At 40.5% G+C, this 15079-nt stretch overlaps 1 protein-coding gene across 1 annotated transcript in view; it reads left to right on the top strand.

Annotated features, from left to right (window-relative positions):
- The window catches only part of MAN1A1 (mannosidase alpha class 1A member 1), a 172780-nt gene that overhangs the window by 486 nt on the left and 157215 nt on the right, over positions 1–15079 (top strand). Inside the window, exon 2 of the mRNA XM_024929141.5 lies at positions 6–830. Coding sequence (XP_024784909.2) covers positions 228–830 — 603 coding nt within the window. The 5' untranslated portion in view covers positions 6–227. The remainder of the gene's footprint in view (positions 1–5; positions 831–15079) is intronic.

Here is a 15079-nt window from a genome sequence, read left to right as displayed (position 1 = left end):
CGCAGGGGCTGCAGCCAGCGGTCTGTCGCGCGTGCCTGTGTGCCCGAGGAGCCGCCCCGGGGAGAAGACCCGGCGCGGAGTTGTTCCCCCAGGGAGGATCCGCAGCCCAGCCGAGGGGGTCGGGCGGCCTGGCTACGCAGGACCCAGCCCCGCAGCCGCGGACTCCCAGCGGCGGCGAAGTTTGGCTGCTGAGCGGCGCGGCGCCGGACCACTGGACGGCGGGAGCGATGCCCGTGGGGGGCCTGTTGCCGCTCTTCAGCAGCCCCGCGGGCGGCGGCCTGGGCGGGGGGCTCGGCGGCGGCGGTGGCAGGAAGGGGTCGGGCCCCGCCGCCCTCCGCCTGACGGAGAAGTTCGTGCTGCTGCTGGTATTCAGCGCCTTCATCACGCTCTGCTTCGGGGCGATCTTCTTCCTGCCAGACTCCTCCAAGCTGCTCAGCGGGGTCCTGTTCCACTCCAGCCCCGCCTTGCAGCCGGACGCCGACCACAAGCCCGGGCCCGGGGCGCGCGCCGAGGACGCGGCCGAGGGGCGAGCCCGGCGCCGCGAGGAGGGGGCACCCGGGGACCCGGAGGCCGCCCTGGAGGACAACTTGGCCAGGATCCGCGAAAACCACGAGCGGGCTCTCAGGGAAGCCAAGGAGACCCTGCAGAAGCTGCCCGAGGAGATCCAAAGAGACATCCTACTGGAGAAGAAGAAGGTGGCCCGGGACCAGCTGCGTGACAAGGCGCCGTTCAGAGGCCTGCCCCCGGTGGACTTCGTGCCCCCAATCGGGGTGGAGAGCCGGGAGCCCGCCGACGCCGCCATCCGCGAGAAAAGGGCAAAGATCAAAGAGGTGAGTGGGCCGCGCCAGAAATCCCTGCCGACCGGCCGTGTTTTTCAGGGAGAAACGGCAAGCCTTTGAAACTCTGAAGACTGCAACAATGCAATGTATGGGGAGATGGAGGTTTGCCCCTTCCACCAGGTGCTGTGTCAAAAGCTCTTTCTTTTCCTGTTTCCAATATAGTAGTAGATGTGTCCAGTAAGATCTAAGGTCAAATCTCGTTGCTTTTAATTTGCATGCTCTTGCTCTGGTGACCACAAGCCACACGAGGTGGGTATAAATACATGGGCAGGTAATACACAAACCTCATTCTCTGGCCGCTACACGGTTAATCGCCCCACCAGTAACAGCGACGGCACTGATCAGCCCCCTGGTAAGGATTGGGGACGTGGCTTTAAAGTGAGTCTTCACGCGTGGTAAAGCTAGCCAGCATACCCCGGGTTCAGCTGTGTGGCCCTTGTCTGCCAGGTGGCATTCTGTGTGTACTTTCAGACTATAAAGGTGAAACCTGAGAACTTCCCATCATCGAGGGATACTATTGTTTACTTTTTTAAAAAATGAAAATATAAAAAGCCAGTCGGCTGCCTCTTGTATTTCTAATGCACAGCCAGAAATAGGGTATTCCATGTGATGCAACAGGTTTGCCTCCACAGCAGCACAATGGTGACAAACAATCCAGGATAAACATGGACTTTGATACATCTTTCCTAATTTCCTTCTCGTAATTTTCAGTTAGAACTTGAAACATGTGATTAGGTCAGGACCAGCTTAAAGCTGAAGGGGGCCGTAAAAAGTCCTTTCAGGCTGTCATTTTCAAGATGAAAATCGAAGGGCCCAGAGCTCTAGAACCCGTTAGTGATGAGTCAGGACTTGAAGCCCGAGGTCCGAACTTCCCCCAGTCACCTGTCACCACGCGGTCTGTGGACATGCCTCCTCTCTGAGCTACTTCCCTGTGTGAAACGGTGCCAGCCTGCGTTTTACATAGAAAAGCTGTAGGAACCACATTAAAAGCATGTCATTCCAAATCTTGGTTCAATTTTCTAAAATATGAATGGAAGTAATATTTTTGCCATTTAAAAAATAATACGATCTGTGAAAATAAATATTGTATTTTCATATTGGGTAGGTAATCAGGAGAGGAAGTCCCTGATCCCATTTTCAGAGAGTAAACAGATTTTTGAGGTGGTTGAGAGGTGTTTAGCTTAAGTGGCTGCAGAATGAAGGCAGCAGGATTGTCATGGGATTTGTGACTTTGTATTATAAGATCAGCTGAATTTGGTTAAGCTGTAATTGATCAAGTTAAAGTGGACTTGGATCCCTTTCAGTTTAGGAAGAATGCCTTCATCCTTCCTATGCAGATAGCTTCCTTCCACAGTCCATCAGCATATCTGCTTTTCTGAGACCCCTCCTCAGGGACAGAACCCTCCCATACTTGGGGGAATGGATTCTACTTTCCAGAACAACTGTCTAGCAGTTTCCTTTCTCCATGAAATCCTGCCTGTGCTACCAAATCAGGAAGGTGGAACAAAGCTCTACCTCTTACCAAATCCTCCCAGACTCCTTAATAATATCCAACCAAAACCATAGGAAATTAACCCAAATGATCTGCATCTGCCTGTGTTTCTGTTAAATTTGAACGGTGTAATTCATACATTTCATGCCTCCAAAGTCATACGAGCTGCCAGTTAGCTAGTACAAAAATCACAGTTGTCCGAGGAAAAGATTTTAATACGAAAGATATATAGATGTTAAGCTGTTGGTACTGACCAACGGTGATTACAAGTGCATTCAGAGCAGAACCAGTGGGGCAGTAGCAGTCTCAGACTCAGGACAGCATATTAACAGTGTGCATATCCATCCAGTAGATCCATGTTGTCTGTATGCCTAAATCACAAGGTCTTAATTAACCGTGTAAACGAGATTTACGTAGTCTCTGTCTAACATCTTAGCACCTAGATGTTTTGAAACCGCTCAGTCTTGCATAAAGTAGTGGAACTAAATGTGTTCTTTAAAATTCCTTGTTGCTGTGAGAACCCAAAAGAGCCAGCATAATTAGCTTTAGCGTTTAGTCAAAGGCTAATGGGAAGAAATGGATTATGATTTTCCATCAGATTAGTTCAGGCAGATATATTCCTTTGTAAACCAAAAGAAAAAAAAAAGAAATTATGATGCTGTTCTAAAAACTGTGCTGTAAATATTTGGCTTTAGAGAGGCAAGAGTGGTTGCCCATTGTAAATAGGGCACTGGACTTTAACTTTACATATTTGGATTCAGTTTCAGGCACCACTGTGGACATTTTGTTATCAACCAGTAGATCTTTGCCTTAGTTTTTTTCTTTACCATTGTGTTTTCTTTTCTTTCTTTTTGGAGACAGAGTCTGGCTCTGTTGCCCAGGCTGGAGTGCAGTGGGGCGATCTCGGCTCACTCCAACCTCTGCCTCCTGGGTTCAAGCAATTCTCCTGCCTCAGCCTCCCAAGTAGCTGGGATTACAGGCACGTGCCACCACACCCAGCTAATTTTTGTATTTTTAGTAGAGACGGGGTTTCACCATGTTGGCCAGGCTGGTCACGAACTTGACCTCAAGTGATCGACCCGCCTGGCCTCTCAAAGTGCTGGGATTACAGGTATGAGCCACCATGCCTGACCTGTTCCTGTATTTTCTAATTCTCTTTATACTTAGGTTCTCTATCACACCTGAATGCACCAACACTTATAGTTAAAATTTAGAAAGTGCACTCAAGTCTAACATGTTGGAAGACTGGATTGTAATTTGAGTCAACCTGTTATTTTGTACTTGGTTCAAAGTCAGTCAATACTATTTTTTATATCTATGGCACATTTATGTTACTAGTACTGCAGTAGATTTTTAACAACTTCGTGTCTTAGGGGAGATACTCTGTTAATTTCAAATAGGTCATTGTACAGAATGCTTCACAAAAAATGTTAAATGCTTTCCACTACTAATTTGATGGATGATAAATCTTTGATGTAAAACTTCAAAATAGAATTAAGATCTTCCTCCCTTCACCTCTGTTAAAATTTTGTAAATTAACCCTGGGATTTCTCTGAGATTTATGATGCATACATAGTGTATATTTATTTTCATGAGTTTGATCTTAAAATTGTACTCAGGTTGTCCTTAGCTTTAAAAAGCAGTGTTAGAATAATGAAGCACAAAAGTTAAAATAGCAGCATGGAAGTTTTAGAAAAATAGTCCATTTACTTTTTTTTTTAATCAGAAATCATTTTTAGCTTCCCCTCTCCCCCGCTCCCCCCCCCCCCCCCCCGCAACCTCTCCCATTTTCTCAATTAGCCTGTGCTGTCCTTTAGGATTAGAACCTTAATCCAATTTGGAGGATGACTTTTTTTTTCGTTTTTCTGAAATTAAGGGGAGACCTGAGTAATAGGGGCTGGGGCTAAAGACAGTCAGGTTGTCAGAGGGGACTCCTTTCTTCTCAGGCTGGAATCCTCACCAACCTAAGTGGGGGTTAGGGGTATGTGCAGACTGGCAGCCTTAGATTTGTCATGTAAGGCTTCAGGACCCTGCACCTGTGGGGTCACAGTTTTCTTCTCTCAGTTCTAAAACAAGACTTTAGTATTTTATTCCAGACCTATTTGTGTAATCATGAATTTAAAGAACATTTTCATATTGATGGCTAGTAGTTAAAATTCACATTTATTATACTTTATGCTAGCCTTAGGCATATAGCCTATAATTTATATTAACTATTGACAGTTTATACCCTTTTGGTAAAGATCAGATGTGAGAATAATCTGCCTTGGCAGGTTAAAACAAAACACTTTTATTTTGACACTTAGCTTTCCAGTTTATTTTTTTGGGTAGTTCTGGGGTGGAAAATAATATTTACAAAATAATAAAAGCCATGATTTGGAGACCTGACCCAAGAAGCTTCAACATCCTTAGGTTGCTTGCCTGTGCCAATGTGCCGTGACACATTCCCTACTGAACATAGGCTAGTGTGGGATTGCTCCACCCAGAGGCCCTTCCCCAGAGCAGGGAGGACATGGAGTGTTTGTGAAGGTTTTTCTCTCCTTAGCAAGTAGATTAGTTTTCAACAGTTTAAGTACTGGAGTAGGTGCTGACTGTTAATATACAAAAGCAAAAAAATACATATATACATTAATGGGTAGTTAATTATGTTCAGCTTCATTTTCTGTAAGCTGTTGATAGTTTCTCCTAGAATATTCTGTCTTCCTCTTATCAGGCAACTGGGATTCATATAAAGGAACTTCTTATGTATATGGGACTTAGAAACTAGTTAAAACTGTGAAAAGAGGTTTTTAAAAATGTATTTTCAAACAGATGCATCTATCTGTACTTCTTAGGTGAGCTAATGAACTAAACCATCTTGAAAAATTTATCTTAGTATTACACAAAATGCATTTGTATGAGATCAGAATTGGTTGGAATTCATTGAAGAACTTACATATTTGAATCAGATTATTTCATAAGCTGTGGTGGTACAAATTTTTCATTGAAGAAAATTTTAAGCATGTGTCCGAAGGTCAGAGGGGAGGAATGCCTGCAGATCCGTGTGAGGGATGAGGGCTAAATACACAGGGTAGATCAGAATTGCACTGGAACCTGGTTATACCCCCTAACCCAGTCAAGCACCTGTGGTCTTTTAAATTTCTTTCTTTATAATCTTGTGTATGTTGGTCAAAGAAGGGTTTGATTAGTCAAAATAGGAACAGCCACTGTGGGCTCCAGAGATACTGTGAAACGAGTGGCAAAACAACCTCCCCACCAAGTAGACGAAAATAATAAACAAGATACCTGTTTGGTAGTTTAGGGAAGAGATTCCCTCTTCGAGGAAATAAGTCTTGACTTTTCCCTCAGTATTCTTAGCCTAGTTCCTTGCTTGGTGTTCAGTGATTGAACTATATCTTATCCCCACCCCCAACCTCTCAATCTGTTAAAAGGCCCTTTACACAAACTCTGCAAATTATGCCATGATAACTTTAAATCTCAGATTTTAAAACTAAGTGTATGCTCCAAGTCGTAAGGTATTGCATCTGAATGAGATCTGAGAGATAGCTCATTCATTTTACAGTAGAGACAACCAAGACACAAAGATCATTCTGGAAATCACATCACCAGCTAGTGGCAGAGTTGAGTTGCAGAGGGAAGCCCCAGTCTTCTGTGAGTGTTGCGCATTGTCTCCCACATGGTTTGTCTCCTAAATAAAACTCCAAAGAATTGTATAAATTATCCGTGCTTATTATTTGCAGACCCTAATAGAGAATACAGAAAACATACAATTCTGCATTATTATAAATTTGACCTTATACTAAGTTGGTGGTTTTTCTTTTTTTTTTTTTTTAGCCAACGATGGATCAAAGTAGTTTTTAAGTCAATTATAGTAATTTTTAAAAATCTTACCAGTGGCATGGTTTAGAAATCTTCTTTGTAAAGACACCCGGGGAAAGCTTGATAGGACATCTTGTTTTCTTTATAAAGATCTCTCCAAGAAGCACAAGCATTTGTAATCATTCAGTTAAACATTCTTTATGAGGAAAAGTGGGGAAGAAGAAGGAAGGGAGAGAAGAAGAGAGTGAGTTACTGTATATACAAAGGGTGAAAGGGGATCACCCAGAGAAGGGACATGTGATGACTAGAAGGGCTGCTTTAAAATTATAAATGTGTGTGCTCTTCTGATATTGCACCATGGATAATAGAAGAATGACAGCTAACCTAAAGGATGATTGTTTTAAAAGTAGACATGTAAAAATCACACCAATCTATGGGCAATTCTCTCCACCCAAGTAGGTTCTGGCGATTCTCTTTTGGGATGCACTTACCTGTCTCTGATCCATCCATTTGAAGCGATGTAGTGGTTAGAAGGGTGGATCTGGACTCAGATAACGTGGGTCTGAATCTGGCCTCTACCATTCTCTTGCTTTGTGACCATCTGCAAATTACTTAATCTCTCAGAACTTTAGTTTCCTCATTTGTAAAATGAGGTTAATAGTACCCACTTTGTTGGATCCTGAGGCTTAAATGTGATAGTAAAGCACTTAGAATGGTATCAGACATGAAGTTGGGCACACAATAAATGCTGCTTGTGATTATTGCTGTTACTGGTCACCACCTAAAGCCATCAAGCCAAGATTGCATTGATCCATATGCTGTTTAATAACTCAGGAAAGTAGATAATGAAGTTTCAAAAGGGTATCAAAAATAGTTAAAATTGAGTTTTAGTGTTTAAAGGGATACATTTCCAGTTCATCAAAAAGACCTTCGCATATACCTATAATTTTATTTTGCTACGGTCAACTCTGATTTTCTTTGATTTTTACCAAATTCCAAAAAAACTTAAGTATCTTTAGAATGTTATACTTACTGCAAATACATCTTCAGCTTCTTCAGAATATATGTTAAAGAATTAATTTGTCTCTTTCTCATAGTCAAATATGCCTATTCCCGCAGATACCATCTTTCAGAGTAGTCACAGTCGAGTTATCTTAATTTCTCTTTTTTCTAATAAATAATTTTTTTATTTACACAATGCAGATCAGGTCTCACTATATTTCCCGGGCTGGTTTCAAAGTCCTGAGCTGAAGCAGTCCTCCCACCTCGGCACCCCAAAGTGTTGGGATTACAGGTGTGAGCCACCATGCCTTGGCTGAGTTATCTATCTTAAGTATTGAAGTTATTCTTCTAAATAGAGAGAGAGATCGAGTAAAGTGAATTTCAATCTGTTTCATCTTGGAGGAGTGTTTTTAAAAAGTGAGAATTATTATTTTAGGCTTGGCAAAAATTATATAATTATGATAAATTCTATAATCAGAGCTCAGTCCATCACTTAGTAGTCAAAGTTAGCATAAATAGTTTTATTTTGTAGCTCAGAGAGTTTGGTCTTTTTGAGAGCTTCACATTGAATTTAGATTTATTACGATTCCAGACCCACTACTCATTTTACACATGAGAAATAAGGCCTGTGAGCTGTGACTTCCTGAGATTCCCCCAGTGTACAAACAATAGCTGAGAATTGCTTCTTAGGTGTTGAGAAGTACTGAGAACCAGGCCCCACTCCACCTGGGATAATCTTGACTCTAATGAGAACGTGTGCTTTGGTGACTGGCTGACCAGGCCCTCCCTCCTCCTCAGCCCTAAATGGCAGGCCAACTGCCAGAAGCCCCACTGAGACCATCCTAGAGGGAGGTGGGACGTCTTTGCTGGGTAGGGGATTGCCTAAGAAAGCAATACTGGCTAATTCCTTTGCTCCGGAGAATGTGGCAGCAGTGCCCCACCCCCACTGAGTTTTGATAAAGACTTCTGTGATCATTAGGTACTTGAAAAAAAACCAAATGAGATTAAGGCTTAAGAGCATTTAAAAGTCACAGCCCTCATTTCTGTCATGAATACTCTGGTAGTTGCTTTAGGTACTTTAGAGCTGAGCAGTCCTGCAGATAATCCAGAACAGAGATAATAAAATTGAAAAGTACACGTATCCTTCCTGTTTACTTGACTTTTGTGACTAGAATGACTCCTTCTCGCTCGTGTTTCTCAATCTGCTCATCTCCCTGGCTCTTAAGTTTATCAAAAGCCCAGTTCCTGATTTGCTCTGCTGCTTTCTCATCACTCTTGCTCTACATCGTTCATTCAAGTGACACTCAGAACATATTATATTAACTTTTCATTTGCATTGTTCATGTTTTTATGTGGGTCACTAATTAGATCGTCCTGTCTTGTGTGGGAGTGTTTAGTATTAGCAACTTAGTAAGAGAGAGGGCATGGAGATGAGGGGATAAAAACCTGATGAAGGACACCAAGTTCTGAAAGGGTGGTTTAATAACACAGCATTGCTACCCTCTGAAACAACCTTTGTTGCTGGTGCCTGTTTGTCTGTGCTAGGAGTTTATGAGAAAGGGGGTGGCAGTAATTGGTGTCCGAAGGCCTGTGAATGACTATGGCCAAGACGTGAACTCAAGCCATCCATAGACTACAAGCTATTGCTAGTGTCTCCATTTCTGCCAAATCCTTCCTCATTAAATGGTCTTCTCAAGGTCCCTTCAGAACACTCAATTCTTCTAAGTGACAGGATGATCTCAGAAATAGGACAGGAGGCCAGGGATCCTAGCCTACACTGGGGGTGGCATGTCCAGCTTCCTGAGCTGATGTTTAGGTCATGATTGTCTGTCCCTAGTTCCTCTTTCACGGGAATACATGCTGGAGCTATGTACTAAAAGGGGAGTGTGTTTCCTCACTGTATCTCTATCGGGGCGTAAGACAAGAGAACAGACCTGTGGAATGATTAGGGAAGCTCAGGGGTATCTACCCAGTCTCAAAATCTCATTCCCAGCTGCCAGAAATTCACCACCAGTGTTTCCTTTTTACTGTTTTTGTTTTGTTTTTGTTTTTGAGATGGAGTCTTGCTCTGTTGCCAAGGCTGGAGTGCAGTGGTGCAATCTTGTCTTGCTGCAACCTCCGCCTCCTAGGTTCAGGCGATTCTCCTGCCTCAGCCTCCTGAGTAGCTGGGATTACAGACACCTGCCACCATGCTTGGCTAATTTTTGTATTTTTGGTAGAGGCAAGGTTTCCCCACATTGGCCAGGCTAGTCTCAAATTCCTGATCTCAAGTGATCCACCCACCTTGGCCTCCCAAAGTGCTGGGATTATAGGCATGAGCCACCATGCGTGTCCATTTATTGATTCTTAAAGGCTTGCTTTAGAAATAGATGGATAAAGTTGCTCAGCAGAATTATTAATATTATACTTTGAGATTTGTCTTATCAAAGGATAGAATAGGTTTGTTGAAGCAAGTATCTTCCATTGTCTTATTTCGCTTTATAAACTCATGTCTGCTTGGGAAAGAAAAATTTGAAAGCACACTAGAGTAGAAAAAAAAAACAAATCCTTCATAGTTTTATCAGTCACTAAGTAGTGTCAATGATGCTCCTCCCTAACCCCAATATGTAAGTTCGTTCCCACCCCCCGACGCCAGGTTATAACCACACTATATATACTTTTTGTTTTTCATTTTCTTTGCAAGTGTCATTTTATGTTGGCACAGTATATCCATGTCAAAACATGATACTTTATTTAACCAGTCCCTTGGACCTGAACATTTAGATTATTTCCACTTTTTTGTTTTTATTAAAAATGCTGAGACAGACACCTTTGTCCAGTAAATTTGTGTCTCACTTTTTATTGCACACACCCTGGTAAGTGGGATTTTCTCTTAAATTCTTAAGAGGGGAAATAAATTGGCCAACAGATAGTACATTTTGAGGGATAACTTTCCAGAAACCATTTATACTCCCATGTGTCATATAATGAATGGAGTCTGTTGATTCTTTGTGAATTTCATAGGTGATGAAGCAGTATATGGCATTTTCAGTTTGCTTTTCTTTGATTAACACTTTCTCCTGTGTTGATCATTTGCATTTCTTCCTTGTGAGTTGTATAGATAGAACAAGGAAATTTTGAAAGGAGGAAGATAGAGAAGATGGCAGAGGTTGGAGGCCTAAGGAGTGAAATCCACCAGGGGAGATGGATCTGGCAAGCCGGCTCAATGAACGTGGACTCCTGTGGGAGGCAAAGTCCTGAAGGCGAGAGTTAGGATTTTATAAAGCAAAGTTGCAAGAAAAAAATTTTTCCCCTAGATTGCACACTTAGGATAAAATATCCTTTATTGATAGGAGCTCTTACCAGGCACTTGGGACAGCCCACATCCTTCAGCTGAGACCTAGCCAGCTTTACCAGCGCATCTTCATTTTTAAGTGACAGTTGGGATTTTGCCTCAGATACTTGAGGAAGGTATTGACCTCTCTGGAGATCTGCGGAAGGATCTTTCTCCTTTTGGAATGAATCAGGATGCTTTTCTAATAGTTGAAGATCAAAAGTAGTCCAAATAGAATTTCAGAAGTGATTTTAATGATGCCAGAAAATGGCAAGTCTTACAAAGCTGAATTCTTAAAGAAGAAAAATTAACCAAAAGGAAATCATGAGATTTCCTAGAAATATTTGTTCTTATGTGTGAAGAGGCAGGCTAATCTTTTGTATGTGAGAGGCCTTCAGTGTTGTAAATAGGATAAATATGCATTTTGTCAAAGATATTTTATTTTTAAAGAAAAGCATGATTTTTTGTGTGTGAAGTTTGGGCTTTTTTTTTTCCACCCTAAATCCTTCAAATGTTTTTAGTCATGTTTTTTAAGATAGTGAAGAGCTGCATATTTCAAAATGTATTTATATTCTGACCTTGGTTCATGAAAGTCTGCCAAGCGCCAGAACTATTTAAATTTGGCTATAACACTGTGTTAACATGATGAATAAAGATTGACATAAATGTACTATATTATTTTTATAAATTGTGGTTAGACATGATAGTAATTTTAGAATATTTACAGTGCTATTTTTGGAGACTTTTTTTTTTTTTTTTTAGTCAACTAGTAGTGTTGAATGTTTTATCTAGCCAACTACAGGTTTTCAGCTCATAATTAGAAATGCCTGAGAAGTCCATATTATGATTTAAGGAGTTATTAGCCCAAGTCAGCAATTTTATAAGGCATTCTTATTAGGAAGTATAAAATGAACTTTATGTAGTAAAAAACGTATTTTATAATTGGCATATATCTAATGCATTGTATACATTCACTCATATTAAGCATTTTGGTTAGTCTTCATTATTTAATCCTCCTGTGGTTACTTAACATAGAATGTGTAATGAAGAACTCAGTAGCTTTAAAGGGGGGGTGGTTGAGGAGAATAGAAAATGAAGATGATTTATTAACTACTGTTGAAAGCTGCTTTAGCAGTTAGGGTGAATAAAAATGATGATTTATTAAGTATTCCATCAGTAATAAGATAAAGCCACAGTGTAGGGTTGGAAGTACTTCTGTTTTCCCTAACTCCCAAGAATACAGAATTTCTATGACATTGGCTCTTTGCAGTCGTCCGTCCCTTCCAGAACTATCATATTGAGGGCAGGAGAAAGAGCTTCCCCTATTCATCCATGTGTCCAACAGATCAGTTAGCTCTGGGCCCTGCCCATAATAGGGCCCAGTATGTATTTGTTGAATGAATATGCTCTTTGACATAAACATGCCTACAGGAGTTACTCAGGTTAAGTGTGATTTCGCGCTAAGTAATCTGGTATTCCAGAAGTGGTGTCCACTCATCTTTGAAGTCCTTTCTAATGTATATACTCATGGGCTACAAGTCTTTGTCTTTTTGATTTTTTTTTTACAACAGTCAGAAGTCATTTAGAATCAGACCTAGTGAATAAAGAGACTAATGAATATAGGAAATGCCTTTTCCAGTTTTCAAGTTGTTTTCCAGAATGATTTATAAAATGAAAACTGCATTCATTTTCTTATATGACTGTAAACTGGTGAAAGTGGTGCCAAAAAAAAAAAAAAATCTTTTGACCAAATACAACACTGCTGAAATAAATGTAGATGATTGTGAGATTCCTTTAAAGGTCAACACTCGAATATAAAGATTCTGTTATTTTATTGAAAAGTGTTTATATCTACAGCCAGTATTTTTTTTTAGATATGTTATTTTTAAAGTAGGTAGAGTCTTCATTTATTTTCTTTATTACCTAGAATACTGGACAGTATTTAATAAGGGTTGCCATTTTTCTTGTATTTCAATTTTATACAGGATATACCTAGAGTTGGTTTTGTTTTGTTTCCATTTTGGCAAAATTTTTTGAGAGATGAAGGTGTCTTAATGAGTAATGCTTACAGTACCACACTAAAATGAAAAGTCATAGGTTAGCTATTATTTTCCACTAGAGAAATCAGAATTACATAAACATGTTCCTCCCTAAGAAGGTGTGATATTTTGAGAAAGAGAAAGAAGGTTGGTTTTCTATTTCCCAATTTCATATTGTTTCTCCTGAAAAGTGCTGTGTCATATAAATAATTGCATGGTAGAGGCTCAATGAATTTTATGCATTTGTCAGTGGTCCCTTTTGCAGTTTATTCTACAGATGACTATTAATATTCCTAAAACATCACTTCTCTCATATTGCCCAACTCAGGTTTTAATGGTCCTCCATTTCCTATAAAGTAATGATTCAGACTTCAACATGCATCAGAATCACCTGGAGGGCATGTTAAAACAGATTGCTGGTGCCGGGCGCAGTGGCTCACACCTGTAATCCCAGCACTTCGGGAGGCCAAAGGGAGGATCACTTAAGGCCAGGAATTCAAGACCAGCCTGGCCAACGTGGTAAAACCCTGTCTCTACGAAAAATACAAAAACTAGCCAGGTGTGGTGGCGTGAGCCTGTAGTCCCAGCTACTCGGGAGGCTGAGGCAGAAGAATCACTTGAACCCAGGAGGCGGAGGTTGCAGTGAACCGAGATTGGGCCACTGCACTCCAGCCTGGGTGACAGAGTGAGACTCTGTCTCAAAAATAATAATAATAAAAAAATTTTAAAAGCCTGGAGTTTCTGATTCAGTAGGCCTGGGTGGGCCCCAGAATTTGCATTTTTAGCATGTTGCTAGGTGATACTGATGCTTCTGGTCCAGTGACTTCAGCTAGAAAAACATTTTGCTCTAGAATGAAGTCACAGTGAAGTCACAAATGTTTAGCTTGGCATCCGTAGTCTTCTGTAAATCTGCATCAGTTTATTTCTTGAGTTGTATCTCTGTTACTTCCCAGGAAGGACTGTGCTTCCACAAAACTTACATAGTTACTATCTCCAGAACACATGTAGTTTAGGATTTCACCTTGTTTACTTTATGGTTCTCAAAAGGAGAGTCTTCTCACTTGCTCAAAATCCATGTCCTTATGAAGCCCTCTCTACACTCTCAACCTTCACTGATTTCTCCCTTCTCCAAATTCCCATGTTATTGATTATTTCTATCTTTGGCCTGTGTGTCACTGATTTTGTGTGCATATATGTTATCTTTCAAGTAGGTTTCAGACACCCTAGAAGTGGGGACACCTTTTTTATCTCATAGGTCCGTGGCCCAGAATTTGACAATAAAAGGCAATTCATCCTAAATGTAACCCAGATTAAGTGTATCAACAAAATGTTTTATAAATGTGAGGCAGTATGGCAGAGTAGAAACACTTCTGTCCTCCCTTTCCACGCCTTTGAAATGGAGTTAATAATTCCTCTTTTTCAGAGTTGTTGTAAGAATTAAAATAGAAAATGTATGTGAATCTCTCAGCGCAATGCCTGGCATGTATCATTCATTATTCAATACATAGTATGTACTTACTAGCAGCTAGGAATTGGTGGGAGTGATAAGGAAAGGGGTTGGTAAGTAAATTGGATTCAGAAAGTCATTTCCAGGAAAGAAAAGTATGTTTTGGCTGCAGTATTGCTGTATTGACCAATAGCTTCTATTTTCTATTGTTGCCTCCCCTTTTAGTTGTTGTTGCCAAATTTTTCACTTCCTATGGCAGGAAAGTAAACATTATTTTGCCTTGTTAGAATTGTTATTACACAGAAGGGATGCTCATCCTCAGGAAAACCATAGAGAGGGTGTTGAATGGAGTGGTTCTTCATTCATTCATCAGTGTCCAGTTACTTCTGACTTCTGGGCCTGCTGTCACACAACACTCAGATATGTGGGGAGGAAAGAAAGCCAGGGATAAAGAAATCTGGAGAAATACCTTCAGGGCATAGAAAGAAATAATTTTTGTGAGCTGAAAAGCTGAAAATGTTTCATTCAGAGATAACTACATGTGTAAATTTAGCTCAATAATTAGGCATATGGTGCTTTCATTTTAGGATGTATCCACCCTTTGTGATAATATCCGTTGATTATTAGAGCTGCTGCAGCTTTAACTACATTGACAGCAGAGATTCCTAGTGCGTTTAAGACAAGAATTCAAGAGTGAAATGGAAAACTGAATTAATAATTTGTTCTTGGGTGGTTTTAATCTGCTCCTTATTAACTTTGTAGTTTATGCCTGGAGGATTAGATTTGGAAACAGAACACCAACTAATGTTCTAAAAGTTTACTTCCTTTTATTGGAACATTATACTCTTAAAGATTTTCAGAAGAACATTTTGGCTGTTTTAGTCTTAACATACGAGGTACACTTAAGTTCTTATGATTCAACCTAAAACAATAGAAAGCTTTTAATCTATGATATTAATTTTAACTTTTAAAGTATTTCATGTTAGACTTCAAGGCAGGAATTGTTTAATAAAAACCAACTAATGAAAGATATTCTTTGTTGGGCACGAGGATATTTGGGTCTCTTTTCCCAAGCTTTTTAAAATCCCCTTAGGTCTATATTTTTCAATCTTAGAATTTAAAATCTGC

The sequence above is a fragment of the Pan paniscus genome, chromosome 5 (assembly GCF_029289425.2).
Source record: "Pan paniscus chromosome 5, NHGRI_mPanPan1-v2.0_pri, whole genome shotgun sequence".
In the NCBI taxonomy this organism is placed as follows: domain Eukaryota; kingdom Metazoa; phylum Chordata; class Mammalia; order Primates; family Hominidae; genus Pan; species Pan paniscus.
This window is presented reverse-complemented; position numbering and strand designations above follow the sequence as displayed.